The sequence below is a fragment of the Magnolia sinica genome, chromosome 13 (assembly GCF_029962835.1).
Source record: "Magnolia sinica isolate HGM2019 chromosome 13, MsV1, whole genome shotgun sequence".
NCBI classification, from domain to species: Eukaryota; Viridiplantae; Streptophyta; class Magnoliopsida; order Magnoliales; family Magnoliaceae; genus Magnolia; species Magnolia sinica.
This window is the reverse complement of record NC_080585.1, coordinates 17950308-17972614: the sequence shown is the minus strand read 5'-3', so window position 1 is coordinate 17972614 and position 22307 is coordinate 17950308. Positions and strand designations below refer to the sequence as shown.

At 38.2% G+C, this 22307-nt stretch overlaps 1 protein-coding gene across 1 annotated transcript; it reads right to left on the bottom strand.

Moving 5' to 3' along the window:
- Positions 1 to 441: 441 nt before the first annotated feature.
- LOC131223040 (protein RETICULATA-RELATED 1, chloroplastic) lies at positions 442 to 21518 on the bottom strand. Its single transcript, XM_058218321.1, has 8 exons — positions 20887 to 21518; positions 14769 to 14933; positions 14575 to 14667; positions 14379 to 14494; positions 5338 to 5436; positions 4943 to 5248; positions 4654 to 4818; positions 442 to 997 (listed from the first exon to the last, which is right to left on the bottom strand). The coding sequence occupies exons 1-8, from the start codon at positions 21250 to 21252 to the stop codon at positions 724 to 726; spliced, it is 1584 nt and encodes a 527-aa protein (XP_058074304.1). The 5' UTR covers positions 21253 to 21518; the 3' UTR covers positions 442 to 723.
- Between the last annotated feature and the right edge of the window lie 789 nt (positions 21519 to 22307).

Here is a 22307-nt window from a genome sequence, read left to right as displayed (position 1 = left end):
GTCCACTACAAACTCTGGGCCAGACACATTGCATTGCATACCCTGAATCCGATGGCTGTGTTCATGCAGAGATGGTGATTGGATAGATAGACCAACCCTTTTGTTTGAACAGACACTAACCAACGTGTCCTGGGCTCAACATCGAAATTTGCAAAGAAATATGGTTTGGTATTTGGACAATGGCTCTTAAAAGGTTCCCCCAAAACGAACTCCTCAGATGAGGGTGCCTTTTTCTTTTCTTTTTTTCATTTGATACAGATTACTCTAATGCGTCTACAGAGGGGGAGGTGCTTGCAATAATCCAGGACAGAGAGGTGGGATGAGGTGAGTATAATTGTCAAATAACTGCGGGGAGCTAGGTGCAATTAACCCTACCTCTTGAATAAATATAGGAAATGACTACCTCCAATTAACCGTAACTCTAAATAATTAGAAGAAATGGAGTTGCAATTATCCCTTATTAACCTTCAAACGTACCATTTCAGAATCAAAATATCAACTGTTTACCTCCCTACTATGGCAAAACAATCGAGAAATGTCTTGGGAAATCTCTCAGATCTCTACATTGCTCTCTGTCAAGCGCGCCACACAAGCTCCCACCGCATCTCTCCTGTAACCGCAGAGTGGAAAATCACCGGCAACACTTGCCTCGCTTACAAATCATGACCGTCCGATTCTCCTTGGCTGCAAAATTGATTCGTGACGGCAAAGAATGCAATACCATTACGCCGAACTTGCTGTCACCTTCTTCCTTATGACCCTCTTCTTCCGTGCCTTGGGAGACGCAGCTGGATCTGCTGCACCCTGCTTGATGCCAAGGAGCCCAAGCCCTGAGACGATGGTATTCTTGGAGATGAACCAGTTGGAAGATGACTTATCAACTGCCTCTGATTGTCTGTTATAAGCTTTACTCAAGAGATCAGATTGAACAAGTGGATCTGCCTCCACCCCAAGCCATGCAAGTCTCGATGTCTCACCAATTTGAATGTTCAGGACCCTACACGAACCCATGAAAATGATTGGTTACATTATTGTCTAATAGATGAGGGTTAAAAATCTCAAAATAAATAGACAGGCAGATTGCAACATTGGTCTTTTGTATGATAAAACCGCGCACTGGACACCACATTGATGGATGTCTACCTTCACCTTTACCATTTGCATGCTTGCATAGATTTTTAAGTACCAGAATCCTCTACAAGCCTCTTGTATGCAGCAGGTAAAACACCAGAGCTCTATGGGGCCCATCGTGTTGTGCATGTGGCGTCCACTCCACCCACAAGGCGAGACTTCTCATGTTCACCATACATCCCAAAAATCAGCTGGATCCAAAACTCAGTTGGGCTACACCATGGAGAACGATAAAAAATACACGCCTAAAACCAATATGTTCACATGCCTAAAAATACATGCCTAAAACCAATCCAAAAACTCAGTTTGGGTCAAGCTGATTATTAGGAGCGTCTGTTCTTTCTGGTGAGCTAGAATGAAGAGGTTGGATGGAATATAACTATAAACATCATGGTAGGCCCCAAACACAGACCCTTGGTTCGTGTCCCATTGCTCTCTGTAGTGTGGCCTTCTAGAGTGGTGGATCAAGCTTAATCAAGGGGCACATATGATGGACAGGAGATGGTGGGCCCACAGAGCTCTGTTGTTGTACCTGCTGCATGCAAAAGGTGTTGTAGACAATTTTGGTCCCTTTTTCATAGGGAATTATGTAACAGGATCAGCTGGCATGCCAGCCTACAGCCCAGTAACTTTTTTTCTTTTTTTTTCAGGTGTGTACTTTTTTAATTTTCTTTTCTTTCTTTTTCTTTTTTTTTAATTTTTTTTTTTTTAAGTTGTTTTGGACATGTATTTGATGGCATAATGAGCCATTCTTTGATGAGAATGCTATTTCTTTGGGAACGTCAACTTGACCTACTGAACTAATCAAACACAAATCAAGTGTGATATGAAAATTAAAGCCTGTTACAAATTAATACAATAAAAGATGATGGAAAAAAAGTGATACCCTTCTTCCAATGTTTCCGATAATGGTCCACTCAGCTTTGTTCATTGAATTTCACTCAACTTTAGTGTTTTGATCCTCAAATTAGGCCTAGATCTAGATTAAAATTGGTTTCTAAGTTTCCTCCAATAAAAGGAGTAAAGAAAAATAAATAAATTTGAAAACAAAAGATTTCAAATTTAGGGTAACGGACCAATTCACCTCCATACTGCATTACAGGGGCAACTGTTTCCTTCACATAACGGCAGATACGGCTAAAACGCAACTGCTTTTTAGTACCATGGCAGGCTGGCAGCCAACCTATTTGACAAATAACCCTTTTATAATAGGTGGGTGTAAATAACTGCTTCCTTTAATGAATTGACGGGCTCTCCTTGATCTATCTAGATATATTTTTACACCTAGTGATATGGCCAGATCGGACCAGAAAATGAAACAGAAGCCTTCTGCCTTACACAGCTAAGCCAGCCACATGAAAACAAATCATCCAAGGCCATGAAAGTGTGGATGGCTGCACGGCACCAATAGAAAGCCATCTATTTTAAGGAGTAAGGCCTGACCATAAACTCCACTCTTTCATACACATCTTTTAAGAATTCCAATCTGTTTGTGTCATTCATGCAAATACACACATTGAAAATGGAGCACCTAAAATCAGCCAGGAAGTGACCATTTGATGCATATTTCAAATATTCTTAGTCAGTTCACTTCCATGTACTTTTGAATAATTTGGGGGCCTACATATTGATATGCATTTGAATGATTTGTTGATGAACAAAGCAAAATCTTTTCCATATCCTAATTCATAGAAGTCCAAAATACAAAGACATTTAGAACAAATGTCTGAATCTCTGAAGCTTTTAGCCAAATATAATAATGAAAAGGCTCTTCATTTTCCTTCATTAGCAAGCATCCTGCCACTCTATGACAGTGGAGTGTATTGTGGAGGGAGGGAGGTAGGGAGGGACAGATTTAGCCATGAGAAATAGATGTAAGTTTAGAATAGTAGATGACTTTGCCCATGTTGAATTAGATATTCTTCTCAGATTCTTCCCTCAAACACCCAAGTCTAAACTTCTTTCTAAACTATATTTCTAGCACTCTCATGTTAACCCGTAACCATAAAACTCATAATACCTTTAAGGGGAAAAGGAAAACTAACAGTAACTTACATCACCACAAAACACATTCTAACTTCACCAGACATCTATCTCCAATCACCCTAAAAGACTTCCCATCTATAGTTGCACGAAATATGAAGTGAATCAACAAGAGATTCAGGTGTGCAAGTGGGAATGCTTCTGTTTCAAAATTCAGACTAGTATAAACAGCTAAGAAGCAGGAGTCTGGTGTGCAATTTAAAGTGGGAGTGGCACCAAGTTAGAAGGATCATGCAACTAAGTTCTCATCTACCCAATATCATCAGGCAAAGATAGATTTGAAGAAATCACAAAAGGACATGTTCAAGTTTATATCCTAAAATAACAAATAACATAGGTGCAGTGCCAACCATGCCAACAAAGAAATTGACAGTAAAATGAAAACATGAAACAAGAACGCAACAAGAATTGTGAGTACAATTATTATATGGATCAGTATACACAATCCAAATCTTCAAAAAAGATGCCATCGCAGTATGCAGGTAGGTCACTTTGAAACCATAAACATGATAATACTGAAAAGATGTCTCACTAAACAATCAATGGGTCTGTTCCTCAACATATACAGAATGCTCTCAAAATGCAATGACTGAAATGATGTTTTAAAACCCAGACTGAACCAGACAGTAGAACCCAAGGTAGTTTGGGTCCTTATTCATGGCTTAGTGGTAGACTCACAAGAGTTTCAACACCAGGTCATGGGTTCGATTACCCATCGTGGTGTGTGTGGGTGTGAGCATAAAATAAAATAAAATAATAATAATAATAAAACAAATAAATAAATAAATAAAAATTAGAAGAACCCAAGGTAATCTGGATCATGGGCAGCTTCATTTCCTGGTATGGAACTGGGGTATACAGTTCGCTACTTCCTTCAATGTGCGGGTGGTATGATAGGGGTGGGATCAATTGAGTTGCTCCAGTTTAGACACTAACGCTATGCAATATAATCAAACTGGTCAGACCACCAACTGCACTTGTTTAGACCAAACTGATGACAGAAACGGGAGGTCCAGTCCATGTTTTAAAACTTTGGAAATGACAGAAAGTATTTAGAGTATTTTAGAAATATTTCAGGTGCTGGAGCAGGGAAGCATATTTCAACAAGTTAGCAAGCATAAATCCTAGGAAGCAGGGGAGACGGGAGGGAGCAAGTACAAAGTGGAAGTTTGAAGTTGGCCTGAACCTGAGTAAAAGAATCCTGCAACTAAAAACTTGATAACAAAGCTCCTATCACTAGGTTCCAGTTAGAAAACTCACAAAAATATCATGCATATACAAAGCACAGAATAATTATAGAGTATTATAAGTTTCCACAATACTATCAAACTTCACATAGCCACACATTGCAGAATAGTTTGCATAAGAAAACCTTGTGAAAATGTTTAATCATAGAAAATTGCATATAAGGGCTGGGACTTGAATGGCTAAAGCAATGGATTTTATATGGATGATAGCTCCTGTAGGAGAACATCTTACCTCAATGCTGTGCTTAAAAATAACACCACCCCAAGAACATCAAAATGGTTGAAGATTGCTCTATCAATGCCACACAAGAGCTGATAACGCAGGTTTGCATAAAGTCCCAAGAAAGCCCCATAGCCAAGAGCATTGGTACTCACGGTTGGGATTGTCACTGATACCCTGCCATGAAAATGTAATGATAGTCAAGGTATAAATCTATTTCGGCATATCGGTGCAACTCACTGAACAGAATAGCAACAGAATAAACAAGATGAAAGGGAAGTGTCTGTAATGTGTTGCATACCTCCCCTCTTTCTTGGAGGCAGAAATTTTTGACAAAGCACCTTGGGCCGCTCCAGCAGTTAATCCAATCATACAAAGCTCTGCAGCCTTGTAAAAGAATGAGTGAATTCTTTTCTGCAAGTCGAATTCTCGAAGAGGATAGCTCTTTTCGAAAATATTGTTGGGAAGCTTCTGCAAGGTATTTTGCAAGTCAAACTGAAATGTATTCCCGTATGAACGACATGGAGCAAGTGACCAAACAATAACAGCATTGCAGGCTGATACTGTCAGCACATTAATTAGTGCCAAATCCCATTCCTGCTTTATCCTGAAAAATTGGATTAATGTCACAATCCTCAAGTACCACATCCAAATGGAATTTTCCCTCTCTCCTTTTCAAATGAAAACAACAAATACCTTTCTTTGCGATTCTTAAACTCCCACCAAATAGAACAACCAACTGTAGCAGCCTGTTCTAGAAGAAGTTTATATAAGAATGATGGATCTGCAAGCATCCTGCATGGAAAATGACAAGATCATGATTTCATTTTAATTACTCTTATTGAATTGGCACCATCAAAATAACTGACAAGATTATGATTTCATTTTACATCAAGAAGACAGACAATGTCCTATGCCCCCATGTGGTTTACATCGACCATATGATTTCATTTTACACCGTTCCTGTGGTTTGGCCTGCTTAAAGCTTTGCATCAACCTGAGTTTTGTGCTCACATCTTCAAACGAGCTGGCTCAACTGATGGTCGGAGAGGATGCCACACACAGATCATTGTGGCCCCCACAAAGCTTTTGGTTGTATAAGCGAATACTCAATTATAGTGTAAGGAAATATAGAACTCTGCAGAATTCACATGCATCAAAAGAATCTAAACACACAAGGCTATCAACGGATCAGGTTCAGTTTTTAAATTAGATGTTATGAGGTTCTATACAACAGCTTAAATACGGAAAAGTATCTGATGCCATCAATAATATCTTGGTTATCAAGCGCACCCAATTTCCTTGTATGAGTAACACACGTAATGCCATTGACTGGGCTTCATTTGATGTACAAACCAAGGATGGGTATGTAAACTCAAGTAGAGATGGGTATAGTGGAAGAATTTAATCTATATTGCACGACTTAACTACGGAAATGCTGTAAACTTTGGGAAGCCCAAATCCGGAACCACCAAAAGTTCACACAACATAACTGTGTTTCCCACACATGCACGCATGTGGGCACTTGCACACACAACCTATATGAAATGTGACTTCCGAAGACTTGCTGACCTATGGTCTAACTGAAGTTGTGGCCCTTGACAGAGTGGAACAGTGGAAAAGGATTCATGTAGCTGACCTTGATTAGTTCAAAAAGGCTTAGACGATGACGACAATGATGATGATGACCAAAGGTGCGATTCCCAAGATTCTTGGGGTTTCTTTGGAATACATTTGGGAAAAAATTAGAACAGAAACATAGCAATTTTGATATGCATGTCGGCCTTTGAATGAGACTATAAAGGTAAATAGGATTTTTTTTTTTTTTAAAGGATAACTGGGATATAATTAAAAAGACGAAAAACGAAAGGACAACAAGACTATAAAGGTAAATAGGATTTTCCCCTCATATGCATGAACGATCTAACAAAGTGCTGCTCCCGCTTCAGAATCACACTCCAGGTCTCGCCACCTAGCTGTCTATACTTGACAACATTTTCATATATATGCTCCCCCGCTCTTGCACTAGAATCTATTGCCACTTTGCTTCACGATTCGTGCAACTATATCATGGTATGACAAAACAGTTACGTAACAGTAACGGTGTTAGCTTTTACATAACAGTAATGGTGGTAAATCTTACACGTTACGGGACCAAAATGGCTGAAACGGCCGTTACAGGAAAAACAGCCCATCATAGGGCAAAAACAGATATTTTTCAAAAAAAAAAAAAAAAACCGTAATGGCTGTCACAACCTGTATCGTAACGGTTATGTGGTTGCCGTTACAGCCACCATTACCGTTATGGGATACCTAGAACTATATTCTTGAGGTGCTGCCTGAGAGAGACTATGGAACAAAAAGGATGCCAATTTTTTAATCTGTGGACTTAAAGGACTCAGCGTAGACATAGGCAATCGTGAGGAAAATATTAAGGGACTGTTTGGGTCATCATCATCATCTAAGCCTTGTCCCGACTAATTGAGGTCAGCTATACAAATCTTGTTCTGCCATTCCACTCTGTCAAGGACCTTATCATTAGTTAAACCATAGGTCATCAAAGTCTTTTTTTACTACCTCCTCCCACATCCTTTTTGGGCCTTCGAGTTGATCCAACACACTCCTAACCAGGGAAATTCTTGGTCTCCATTGGACATGGCCAAACCATCTTAAGTCTACTTCCCCTCATCTTGTTACCTATTGGTGCTACTCCTAGGTTACCTCGAATGGATCCACATCTTGCCACTCATGCATCTCAACATCCTCATTTCAGTTATGTTCATCCTATGAACGTGTTGTTCCTTAACTGCCCAACATTATGTCCCATAAAGCATAGCTGATCTTATAACTATCCTATTAATTTCCCCCTCAAAATTGAGTTCATCTCATTTTATTTAACCATAATTATGTATTAGAGACCAACTTTCTTTTTGTAGGGATTGAAAATATAACCGACTATTTATATAGACTGTAATATCTAATACATAATTGATATTTAACTAAAATGAGATGAACTCATTTAGTGGCAGCCAAACATGACCTAAGAGGTTCCAAGTAATTTAATTTAGACTGAATTGACACAATCGACAATCGGCTATGAAGCTCTCATCAGAAGTTGTTTTGGCACTTTTTCTGGCACCACTACTCCTAAAACTCTTGAATATTAATGATGAATCAATGACCTTATTGGTTGAGCAATGAGCCCATACGAGTTGTTCATAACAATCTCTTGAAATTACTCATGGGGATCAGGTGGCACACCCATATCATGGTGAAACACTGGAATACACAGCATGGATTGCAAATGATCCTAAACTCAGCCATGATCAAAGACATCTTGTTAAGAGCTTGTAATGGACATCAACACTGTTTTTGCTCTAACCACCTACCTTGCACGCCCTTAATCTGATGGCTTTGATCACACAATAGCAGGGATTTTGGGGCCACATGCAATCTACAGAAAACTCCTATTCAAAGGGGTAACTGATCATGGGTGGGCAGTGGGCCCACTTGTGCACATAATGGAAGTTGCACCAGAATAAGGTAAGAAGAACTCATAGTAGATCCTTGCCTTTAGTTCTTTAAGAAGTGTACAAGAGGTTATAAATAAATCATACTTAGAAAAATGCTCAGTTATGTTATATTGTTTCCTAGGTAAAGGTATAGGCATTGGTAACGAAACGGGTATGAAAAGCATAGACTTCTATAAGAGCTGCCACTTCCCCACTTCTTGCAGACAAGCCCCTTCGCATTTCATGCAGACAGCAAGATACACCACAAACTGGTTTCTAGAAAGTGTGCTTTGTTCTTCTTGGGATTTACCGAATTTCTCTTTCTTCTTTTCCTTTTTTCATTTTTCTTCTTTCTTTTTCTGTTTTCTACAGATAAGATGGACTCAAAGCCGAGACCTCAATGTTAAAACACAACCTGTCTACCATTTAGCTACAGGCTTGAACTTTGTCGAACTTCCCTTTCACTCTGTTGTGAATCATAATAAGCTTTGGTTTTATTTCCGAAGTTTTCTCACTCACTGAATCATGCTTGCTGCATTCTGTATTGTTTTGAAATCACAAAGTGTTAGCCTTGACTTCATCATCATCCTTTTTCTTTTTGAAAAGGTGACTGATTTCATTGCGAAATGAAAGAAGACAGACATGCTGCCCTATGGAAATACGGGTAAAAGGTGACCCTCTTGTCACCCAGCCGAAATTGAGGCAGCAGAGCACAAAAGCAAACACAAAAAATAAAAAAAAGAAAGTAAACAAGAGGAAGCGACAAGCTACATGAGGAGCACAGCAAGGGCCACATCAGCCAAAGATGACCGACTTCCACTGTCCATTAAGTGAGGCTGGAGAGAGACAACAAAATCAGGCAGTATCACCGCCCATTCCTGCACCAGAGAGACAATCGATCTTGAGATGGCCCGCAGGGACAATCCTTTGCCTTTGAAGATTCTAGCACTGCTTTCATTCCAAGCACTCCAAAGAACTGTAAAAGAGATTAACTTCCAGATAGAGTTGCCAAACTTAGAATATGGGCCATTCTTCCAACCAGCGATAACCATATACACAGATCTGTTCACCACCCAATGGATTTTGAACAGGTGCCAAAAGTAATTCCAAACTGATTGAGTACTGGGCAATGCAAAAGAAAAAGAATAGAAAAAAAAAAGGTGGTCCCCTGATTCTTTTGCATTCCTACACAACACGTACATACTCGGAATCACTATATTTCTTTTCTTTGAATTATCAACTGTAAGAACTCTGTTAGCCACAGCAACCCATGAGAAAAGCTGTACTTTGGGTGGGAAGGACACCTTCCATATGAAAGCACAAGGGTGATGAGTGCTCTCATTATCACACAACTTCACCATCGGAGACATGGAAAAGAACGTACCTCTTGATGTCCACTTCCATATCTTGTGATCTTTAGTCCAGGGGTCCAGATTAATAGTGTCTAGAGTTCCCGAAAGGGGAACATAATCCTCTGACTCAGCCTCAGAGAGATTACACCTCAAGCCCACATTCCACACCATAACACCCTCATTCACCTCAAAGAGTTCACTAACCAATGCCTCTTTATTCAGGCTAGCAAAAAATAAAGCAGCATAAGTAATCATCAAGAAAGCCTCACTTATCCACACATCCTTCCAAAAATGAATCCAGGATCCACATCCCACCACAATCGTTGTCCCTTTCACAAATAGCCGGCCCACTTTCCTAGAATGGAAATGTTCTCAAGACCGGGATTTTCCCAATCAAATGTATTGCTTTCCATAGCTTGGAACCTTCATTCCTTCAGAAATTTCCCCGAAACCAACCCCCCCACAGCCGAGCAACCATATTGTGACTAATCACATCTCTCCAAAGGACCTCCGGTTCTTCCCCAAACCTCCACCACCATTTCCCAAGGAGAGACCAGTTCTTTTCTCTCAACTTCCCCAAACCCAGCCCGCCTTTTTTGATTGGCTTTTGAAGATCCTTCCAATTAACAATGCGGAACTTGCACCCCTTCTACATTACCGACCCACAAAATATTCTTTTGAAGCTTCTCAATTCTATTTGCCACACATGCCGGCATCTTGAAGAAAGATAATAGACTAGAATATTTGATACCACGGATTTTATCAGAGTTATTCTACCAAGTGGTGGATAAGATTTTCCACTTCTTTTTTTTTTTTCTTTTTTTTTTTTTTTAACACACTCACGCTAGTGCCCGTAACGATAACTTTTTTTTCATTTTAAGCTCTGTTTTTGCTGTTTTTTTGAAAACTCTTTCTTACAAAATGTATATCACTCATTCTACTAATAATTTAGACCAACATTGGCTAGGTATTTGAGATAAAAACAAATTATATTAAGGATTTTTTTGAATCAAAGCTCGGTGGACCATTTTTCAGAAATTTTTAAAAAATTCGAAAAATCAATTTTTAATAATTGTTTTGTTGTTTTAATTATGCCATATGATGTGTTAATCATGGTAGAACATGTTAATGTGCATTTTACAGATTTGGGGTGCCATTTTATATATTTTTTATATTTTTTTCTATTTACGCATGAATTTTGGCCCCTTTTTTAAAATTCGAAAAATCAATTTTTAATGGTTGTTTTGCTTTTTTAATCATGCTATTTGATGTGTTAATCATAGTAGAACATGTTAATGTGCATTTTACAGATTTGGGGTGCCATTTTATATTTTTTAAATATTTTTTTCTATTTACGCATTTATTTTGGCCCTTTTTTGAAATTTGAAAAATCATTTTTTAATGATTCTTTTGCTGTTTTAATGATGTCATATGATGTGTTAATCATAGTAGAACATGTTAATGTGCATTTTACAGATTTGGGGTGCCATTTTATATATTTTTTATATCTTTTTCTATTTACGCATTTATTTTGGCCCTTTTTTTGAAAATTCGAAAAATCATTTTTAATGATTCTTTTGCTGTTTTAATGATGCCGTATGATGTGTTGATCATAGTAGAAGATGTTAATGTGCATTTGACAGATTTGGGGTGCCAGGTTATATATTTTTATATTGTTTTCTATTTTCGCATTTATTTCGGCCCTTTTTTTGAAAATTCGAAAAATCATTTTTTAATGATTCTTTTCTGTTTTAATGATGCCATATGATGTGTTAATCATAGTAGAACATGTTAATGTGCATTTTACATATTTGGGGCTCCATTTTATATTTTTTTTCTATTTACGCATTTATTTCGGCCATTTTTTTGAAAATTTGAAAAATCATTTTTTAATGATTCTTTTGCTGTTTTAATGATGCCATATGATGTGTTAATCATAGTAGAACATGTTAATGTGCATTTTTCATATTTGGGGTGCCATTTTATTTATTTTTTTAAATATTTTTTTCTATTTACGCATAAATTTTGGCCCTAAAAAATAATTGCAAACACCTAAATGTAAGATTTTTTCATATTACATTCATTCTAATATATCTATCATTGATAGTAGACATTTAGAAAATTAAATATATGAATTTTGTAGTCAAATTCAGGTTATCTGGTTCATAAATTCATCAGACAGTCCAATACAACTTCTCACCAAAGAGTGGACCGTTACACCACCATAAACATGTTCCAATTTATAAATGAATGCATATTTGGAATGCTTAGAATATTCCGGATTTAATTCATATTTTTTCAATAAAAAAATTTTGCGCCGTTACGGGCCGTTACACCCCCGTATCACCGTTACGCCCCCGTATCCGTATCGGTTTTGGAGGTCACCGTTACGCCAACCGATACCAATACGGGACACCTTGTTTCACACCCCACACACTCACGCTAGTGGAATTTCACCACCTATGGGTACTCGAACCCTTGACCGGGTGTTGAAACTCCTGAGAGTCTACCGCCCGAGCAAGAGTAAGGACCCAAATAAGATTTTCCACTTAGCAAGCCTTCTTTCCACTCTCTCTACAACATGGTCCCAAAAAGTATCAACGTTGGGTTTCAGGTACTTTATCAAAAGTCTTGACACCTTGCAACCCAAAACCCTTGCTAAAGAGTTGATGACATCTTCATAAATCTTGATCCCTAAAATAACACTTCTCCTCGATTCACTCTAAAACTTGATACCGCTTCGAAGCATGCCTTTAACCATGGATAGGTGGAAAGACAAAGCCTCGCACAAGATAAGCATATCATCCGCAAATTGGAGACGGGAGATTGAGAGCTCTTAATCCACAACCTTGAACTCACTTGCAAGCCCCAACTCCATAGCCGTTTGACATCAATAAACTTAGGCTCTCGGCCACAAATGTAAACAAAAGAAGGGGGATAAGGGGTCACCTTGGTGTAACCAATGTTTTCAGGATAGGTATTGACGAACATATCACACCCTTGGGATACATAAATATATCAGGCATTGCAAAGGAAATATCGGATGTATCATGTAATGTTTTGATGTGTTTTGGGAAACATTAGGAAATTGGTCCAATTTTTCAATGAAACTTCAAGGGATGTTAAAAAAGACATCATTACACACTTAGAACTCAAAAGATTACAAAAATGAAGTACACGCAATAAGTTTTCTCTGTATAGGGTACAAACTATGCGCTGTCAGATAGAAATAATGTAACTATATTAAAAATCAGTTTATATAAAATAATAAATAAAGAAATCACTAATATTTCTATAATTCATATCACTTGCACATTCAATGTACTAAATATGGACACTAAATATGTCCTACAATATATGGTGCATTTATTTAAAAATATTTTTAATTATTGTTTATAATTTAAAAAGTAATTAAAACTTAAAAATAAATAAACAAGTGTTGCCGACGTTAAGATTAGTATATGCTCATAAATACAAAATATTAGGTGTACATAACATCTGATCAATCTAATTGTTTTCAAATAAAATTATTTTTAATTAATTTTTAACATTTTTTAATTAACCGCATTTTAAAAATAAAAATAAAAAGTCCCGTTAATCTATAAATCAACTTCCAAGCACTTAAGTCTAATGTGATTTTTTCAACCTCTAGTTGCAAGTTAAATGGGTGAAATGGAAAAATTTTCCAATTTCCCTAAACTCGAAAACAAAGGTCAAAACCTTTGATTGAGCATAAAAGCATGCAAAATCATGAATTATGAACTTTGTCCCACTGATTCCAAGGGATTTAAATAAGAAAAGAAAAGAAAAAAAAAAAAAAAACAGTTCAAATTTGTAAAAAAATACCAATTTGGGTTCTGGTACCGCACTCTTTGATATTGATTTCCGCCCCCAAATCCCCATTCCTCTCCAAACAATAAAAAAGTAGTCGAAATTTCCTTCTAAATGAAATGAAAGAAAAATAAAAACAGATTTTTTGGGATTTTTGGCGATTTTTCTAATATTTTCACAAAGGGGACTAGGGCACTTAAGGTATAGTCGATACATTACAATATCTAGTGATACATTATGATGTGTAGTGATACATTACGATATATCGACCAATACTACGATATATCGACCAATACTAGAAAGTTTCTCAACTAAAGCCCAGTATCGTATTGGTACCATGCAATACCAATGTTATTGCCAATATTATTGATGCTGCAATCATTGGGGGTAACGCCCTTGACAATCATTGAGCTTAAGAAACAGCCAACCGGGGAGCCATTAAACAAAATGGAAAAATAGGCTGAAGAGGTGCACTCCCTAATCAACCTCCATTTGCTTTCAAACCCAAACATGATGATGATCATCATCATCAATCTAAGCCTTATCCAAACTAGTTGGGGTCAGCTACATGAATCCCATTTCACAATTCCGCTCTATCATGGACCATATCCTCAGTTAAACCATAGGTCCTCAGGTTCGTGGGAGTTTTGTGCTCCCATTGGTGGTCCCAAGCCCCACATAAAGGAGAATGGTTACGATAGGCTGGCAGCCAGTGTGAAAATTCTGCCACAAATTTTATCAAGGCCTCAACTTCCATACCAAAATAAAATAGATTTGAATATTTATGAACTCATTAAAAATGACATTTAAGGCGTGAACTGAGTATCACTGCCTCTTTTTTCTTATAAGCAACATATTCAGCGCCCTTTATACAGTATGAGTAACATGCATACTTATGTTACCCATACATAAAGCGCAGCAACAGTTGTGGCTCATAAGATACCAAACTCCATATTATTGGACAAATATTCCATTGGATATGCATATAAATTCATTGACATGTCATCATAAATTAGACAAATTTGAGAAACTAAAATTTTACCTGCCGATGAAAGCTCTAGATAAGGATTGAGGAAGAGCTCGAGAAATAAGCCTTTCAGTAGTTGGCCTAGCATTGATAGCTAGGAATCTTACCATTTGAGCTGAGCTCACCAAGCCCTGCAGTTCCAGTTTTAGAATCAGGATTCTTTTCCAGATGATTTCCTTATTCAAGACAAAGTATACAAATAAGGCCTCACCATTTCATAAGCTTGACGGAGGCCAGCAGGTAAATCCATCATGGTCTTATACCACTCTTGCAGGACTGCATCTACAAATTTTCGATCGAAAAGCTGGTAACAAATCCACAAATCATCAGTGCACATTCCACTTCCACTCAAAAATATTGCCAATCTTTCATTGAGAGAGAGAGAGAGAGAAACGATTAGCCAACCTCTTGAAGAACAAGCCGCCTCCGAAACAATCCACCTTCGTCCCCTTCATCTCCATCCTCAAAGTCACCAAAGTAGTCATCATCATCACCGTCATCATCACCCCCATCACCTCCACCATGACTATTTCTCTTTCCAATATCTCCACCACCTCCACCAACTGCAGTCTGCAGTATTTGAAAATGTGTAGTCAATTAGCCCAAGCATCAAGAGTAACTTGGAGGCAAATAAGAAAACCTAATGTGAAAATAGCAAAGTCCAATAGCTTCAAGTACTCATCAATTAATTGAAGTAACTTGTAGTTGATTTCATTAATGCTAACGAATGCCAAAAAAAAAAAAAAATAAAATAAAATCCTAAGCTTTCTCATGTTAAAATGCCATAGCATAGCATAATTTACTCCATTAAGACCATGCCATATTTAGCTTGATACAAACAACAATGAGAAATGTTGTGATAGATGTGAAGGCAATTGAAAGGGATCTTTGGAGCACAAATACCAGCCCGAAATCTACCATTCATCTAGTGGGTCTATCAAGAACATGGCCTTTCCAAAGGCTGAACCACTCATTAGGTAGAACAGGTGTCTGAGAAAAATGGACAGTCAAAAAATGACCAATGGTCTGCATTCAATGTGCACGTGGCCCACCTGATGAGTGAACCTGATTAAATTTTGGGTTAGGACATGCTCAAAGTGGGCCAACAGCTAATCTAATGAGTAGCCACCTCTTCGATTGAATTGTGTGGATCTCCGTAGCAGGGATTGAGTTCCAATGATTCACAGCACAATTGCCAGTTTAAAAGAGTGCCTAATTAACATCCAGGAATTATCTGGTAATAAAGGACATGTTAAATACCAAAAAAAAATACCTGATATAAATATGGACAACAGAAATAGATATGAAAACACTGGAGCAACTCGGAAGTTTCCCAATGAACTTGGATACGGACATGGGTATGGGTGTCCTTCCAATACATGTGAAAACTAATATAATTCGTACTATTTTAAAGATGAGAACTTTTTTCTTTTTTTTAAGGATTACGAAGATTTCATTAAAAGAAGAAGAAAAACAAAACAAAAGGAGAGGGGCCGCTGAGGAAGCGGACCACCTAGGCTCCTAAGAAAAAAACATTACAACCTTTAAGAGAATCTGCATTAACAACCCAATCTATGATCAATTGTTTAACTCTACGAACTAGAAACTTGCTCGACTTGGACTCATTTCCGAAAATTCTTCTGTTTCTTTCTTCCCAAACTGCCCACCAGGTAGCCAGGAGAGCTAGTCTCCAAATAGGGGTTCTTTGTTTACCTAGATTGACCCCATGCCACGCCATTAGCAACCGATCTGAAGAGGAGGGAAATGACCAATTGATACCAAAAGGGGCCAATATATGAGGCCAGAATTGATGGATGAAGGGACAGTGGATAAACAAATGATCTACCGTCTCTTCATTCGCTATGCAGCAAATATGGATATTCGGAAGGATCATGCCTCTTTTCCTCAAGTTGTCCATCGTGAGAACTTTGTTTTTACCAACCAACCACCCAAAAACAAGATATCTTTGGAGGGGCCGAATAATGCCAAATCTGGCTTGTGGAAATTTCTTCTTCAAGGGAGCGAGAACTGACCAAAATATTGTAAAGAGACATGACCGAAAATAGACCTGACTTTTCAGCTCTCCAAATTAATTTGTCTTCACTTAGAAGATTAATTTGTCTTCACTTAAAGATGAGAACTTTTGAATAACTGTTAAGAGCTAATAATAGTCCAAGGCTCCAAGCATAGTAAGATACATGAAATCGATCTTTTTATCATCTCTTATTGTATTTGTATATCTTTATAGTATATTTGCACTATAATACATATATAAGATATAATATGCGTGTTGGATATCATACCACAGAGTATCTATTAAATAGTTCCGGAAATAGTAGGCTACTGCTACAGCTGTATCCATGAACAATATACCATACTCATGTCCAAATCATATCCTCTAGATACTAGTACTCCAGGGCTATTTCAGCACCCAGGTATCATAGGATAAATACCAGCAGTGATACAGCCATCAACAAAATTGCCACAAGAGAGTATACTTCAGCAATGCTAAGTTGAATTCCAACCATATGACACACTACAAGTAAGAATACCTAATGATGGCCTGACAAATTATAATTTGGACAACCAGATTAAATTGATTACAGAAAATGGAGTAAGAATCTCCATTCTTGGCCCTTGATATAAAAGTAACATGCAAGCATTTACAAGTAAACAATCACTCCTAGTGCTAAGGTAGGCAACATTCAACATTCATATTTTAACAAATAACTGTTTTTTTTTTTTTTTTGAGAGGTAACGATAACTTTATTGAAGAGAAAAAAGAGAAAAACAAAGGGAAAGAAATCCGCTGAGGGAGCGGATTAGATACAACCCAAAAAAGACAAATTACAATTCTGCAATTTAACAACGGAGGAGCTCCATTCCGCTATAAGATAGATCACCCTTTGCACAATACAATCAACTGATTTAGAAGTTCCATTAAAGCATCTTCCATTTCTTTCTTCCCAAACTGCCCACCACATCGCTAGAAGAGAGATTTTCCAGATAATAGAAGAAAGCTTTCTGCCTTTCTGCACCTAGAGCCATACCAAGCTTGGAAAAAACTACCAGTTGATTATGGACAAACGCAGGACATGTGGAAACGAGAGAGAATATAGGTCCAAATGTGATAGGAGAAAGGGCAATGAATGAAAAGATGATCAACCATTTCTTCATCATCCATGCAGTACACACAGATGTTGGTAATGCACATTCCTTTTTTTCTCAAATTGTCCACTATGAGCACCCTGTTTTTACCCACCAACCAACCAAAAGCTGAAATCTTCGGGGGAGCTTGAAATTTCCTGACATGAGAAGACGAGGCCTCTTCCTTTAACGGGGAATAGCTGGAAAGGATATTGTATAATGATTTTACCGAAAAAAATCCCTGATTTGTTGGAACTCCAGAATAGCCTATCGGAGCTAGAAAGATCCAAGTTGCTGTTTTGGATACACGACTCAAAAGCTCTACAAATTCTTCTATCTCCCAATCTTGAAGATTACGTCTGCACTTTGGATTCTACACCACTACTCCTCCCACAACTAAATAAGACCCCTCCACGGAAACGGTCTTATTAGCGGCAAGGCTATAAATATGTAGGAATGCAACTCTAAGGGCCTCCTCTCCCACCGAAGTATTGTCCCAGAAATGGGTGTGATTACCATTACCTATTGCAATATGAGAACCTTGTAGAACCTCCTCTTTCACCGAAAGAATACCTTTCCAAAGCGCTGAAGCTTTATAATAGGAAGTCCTTTGTCCACCATCCCCCTTCCGAGGCACCGTATTTGCTTTTGACTAGATTGTTCCAAAGAGAGCCACTTTTTGTACCAAGTCTCCATGTCCATTTACCTAGGAGAGCCTGATTCATAGTTTTGAGATCTTTTATACCTGCCCCACCTAGATCAATATGCTTACACACCTCCTTCCAACTCACCAAATGAAACTTTTTCTTATCTTTTCCGTGCCACAAAAAGTCCTGTCTAAGTTTTTCTAGAATAGTCAAGATCGAAGACGAACATTTGAATAAAGACATGTAATAGAGGGGAAGATTTGATAATGCTGCCTTGATGAGAGTTAACCGGCCACCCAATGATAAGTATCTACACTTCCATCTAGCAAGATATGACCCAAATCTATTGATCACCTTGTCCCAAAGAGACTTTGGGGGCGATCCTATGCATAAAGGGAGACCAACAAAAAATGTTGGGAAACGGCCCGCCGAACAACACAAATGACTGTTTTGTTGAAGTTAGGAAATAGACATTGAAATAGAACAATCCAGGTAAAAGTGAATAACTTGAAATAGAAGAATGAATATCGATGGCAGCATAATATCGTCTCCAACAACTCGAAAGCACACAGTTTTGGACCTAAACATACAGTAGCATTCATTTAGAATAGTCGTTATTCATCTTCATTATCATCATAGCCTTGTCCCAGCTATTTGGGGTAGAACATACAAACAATGTTGTCAAAATCGTTATTGTATCGCAAATCGTAATAGGGGTAGATTTGTATCGAATCACAAATCATAATCTCAATCATAGGATTTTTCTAACTTTCTTAAAAAGTAAAAAAATAAACAAAAATAAAATAATAAAAAATAATAAAAAATCTGAAAAAATATAAAGAAATTAAAAACTCAATCATCCATTTTCCACCAAATACGTAACATATACATATCATGATATTGGCAATTGGGAACTTGCATACAGTAACATATCGTGATAGTGTTAAAGGATTCCTGCTTTTACTTTATTTTTGTCTTTCAAGAAATTTACCTTAGAACAAATAAGAACCCTTCAATAATTTATGTTCTTTCTAAATCATCTTGGAAAAAGTAGCATTTTTTTTTAAAGGCAATGCTACCAGGGCTTGAACCTTGGATCACTCACACACACTACACTATATCTACCAGCTCATCTAAGGAGAAAAGGCAGCATTTGATTATGCTGAAATGATGAAAAAGATCCTTTTGACTCCTTCATTTATCGTTCATTTAAAAATAATAATAATAAATAAATAAATAAATAAAAACTCTTTCATTTTGGGTTTTTGAATATCAAAATCCCCAAATGTCCTCCCTCCCTCAAAAGAGACAAAAAAATGAGGATTTTTAGAAGGGAAGGGCCTTTTCCCAGTATCCCTAATCAGGAAGTAGCCCTCAAATTGCAGTTGCAATTCTTTCAATCAGACCTCAAAGCAGTGTAATTTCAATTTGGAGCAAAAACCCCTCAAACTGCATTTGGACAATCGAATTGAATCATGAGCGCTCAGCATAATCAAGAGCAAATGATGAGAAATAACATCTCCTAGTGTCCGTAATAAGGAAAGAGCCCTCAAATTGTGGATATGCTAGCCCTTAAATTGTGGATATATTTCTTTCAAGTCCAACTTGAAAGTAACATAATTGTAACGTGGAGCCTAGACTCTCAACATGAATGCTAGGAAAGGAAATTATGGAACCAAGTGTAGGTTGACTCGATCACACATTTAGGTCCCATATGTGCCACATGTGGACCCACATGAGCACACAAGTGGGACCTCATGGTCACCACATAATAGCTCAAGTACTAGTGTTTTTTTTTTTTTTTTCCCTTTAAGCCTTGTAATGACCAAGATGCCCCTACTTGAAGCCAAGTAAAATAAGCAAGAGGGTATTTCAGTCTTTTCGTTAGTATTAGGGTTTTCTTTCTCAGCAATTAAATAAGTCGTGTTGGCAGTCTAGTCTTATGATGCTGGTTTTGATAATAGAAATTTTATTTTTCTGTCTTTTGAGAGAATATTAATTCTCTTGCATGTGTTGCATTGAAGGGCATGTGTTTCCATAGTTCTTTTACCATCTAATTGCATCCTAGTGCTTCTGATTGCATTATTTGGTAGCTGAATGTGTTTTGTCCTCAGAAACTTTGAGGTTTTTTGTTTAATCTTGTTGGTGTAGTCTTAGGCCCTGTTTGGTAGACACCTAAAAATGAGTTCATCTCATTTTAGTTCAGTGATAATGTATTAGGGATCTTGATCACTAACACATAATGAATTCATCTAATTTAGTTAACATCGATTATGTATTAGAGATCTCAATACATAATCACTGTTAACTAAATGAGATTACCTCACTTTTAGGCATCTACCAAACACTGCCTTATGATGACGTTTTAAGAATTAAGAGTTTTCTTCTCTTTTGGGAAAATATTCATACCCTAGCATGTGTTGAGATTGATCTTAGCTTGCTAGATGGATTTATTACCATATAGTGGCCTCCCGGTGCTTCCAGTTGCACTAGGAAATCACAATTTGGTCTTTTCCACATCATAGTCTAATAATTGCAATCCAATTCAATAGTGCATCCAAACATACCCTCAACTGACAATTGCATATGTCCCAAAAGTAACAAATCCAACATACAAAAGCATCAATCAAACCCATCATTCCATTTCCACTATTCACATAAAACCCTAAAGTTGCCTAGCAGAAGAAATCAAAATTCAATCTGAAACCATACGATCAAGCGGGTCCTACCTCAGGGCTCGAACTGGACGTCTTCTGTGACAGGTCAAGCTTCGACTTCTCGAGTGTCACCGCCCCAAAAGCACCATACTTCCCTCCCTTCATGACGGGCGCAAACATGGTGGAACCAGAAGCCGACGGCAATGACGATGCCGGGCCGGGCCCGGGGTCAGGAGAGGCGTTGAAGCAGCGCTCTAGGGCATCCCTAGGGTCTGATTCTACCAAAGGGCCCAACGAGGCTCTGATCGCTCGAGCCTTCCGGAACCTTCTGGAACGTTCCGGAAGACGGATGCCGGTAGGGGTTTTAAGAGGGGGAAAAAGTGGGGGAGATGCGATGGTCGTAACCTGAGCAGATTGAAAGATGGTGCGTGCGGACATTTTCGTTGTACTTATTTGTTCTTGTTTTGGAAGAAAGGGGTTTTTGTGTGTAGAATTTCAGGGGGATTTTTGTAATTTTTGGTTGTGAGAATTGGGCCTGATGAGGTAATGAAAAGGTAGGAGTGGGAGTGGTTTGATGAATGAAAGTAGAAAAAATGGAGTTTTTTGCTTTTTCTTTTTCTTTTTTTGATTTTTTCCCCTTCTCTTCTCCCTCGTTTTCTCGAGAGGGAGGGATGGATAGGTGACAGAGGGGAAAGACGAGGTGAGGTTTGAGTTTCTTGATAGAGAGGAGACGAGTTGTCCTACTCTCCACACGTGCCAATGCGCCAAACGTGTCAAAGATAGCGCCGCTCTTCAGATGGTCACTTGGCTGGAAAATCAGGTCCGTTCAATAGCCATAACTAGGGTTTTATTATCAAAACCGATCAATGATTGGGTGGGTAAGGGACCTACGGGTAATGGACGCGGATTGCGTCGCCGTCTCTAGCCACGAACGGGCACTCCTGTGGGTTTATCTACACCGTTCATACCTTCTGTCAGATCATTTTAAAGTATATACCTAAAAATGAGGCAGATCAAATGCTCTAGTGGACCACACCAAATATGACTGCTGCATTTAATGCTTTATGCATTTTAATGCAACCCAGCTTATTATTTGGTGTGGTCTACTTGAGCGTTGGATCTACCTTATTTTTGTGCACATACCTTATAATGATGTGAGAAAAGGGATATACGGTGTGGATATACGGATACATCACGGTGGGCCCACCGACAGAACTGCCCATTCGTGGCCAGGGACGCGCGGGGGTGGGGATGCAATCCCCGTTCAAGGGTAATACGGAGCTGCATCCAAATTCATGCATGCATATGTACGCACTGTATGCATGCGTGCGCATACTGTTGAATTTTCTGGTCAAGCAATCGATGGAGCGGATTAGGTGTTACCCCGGTGACATCTTAGTAGGTGTAGCCCTTACCGTGGGGCCCACCTTAATGATTTGTTGTATATCCATGCCGTCCATCCGCTTTTTCCATCTCATTTTAGTATCTGTTCA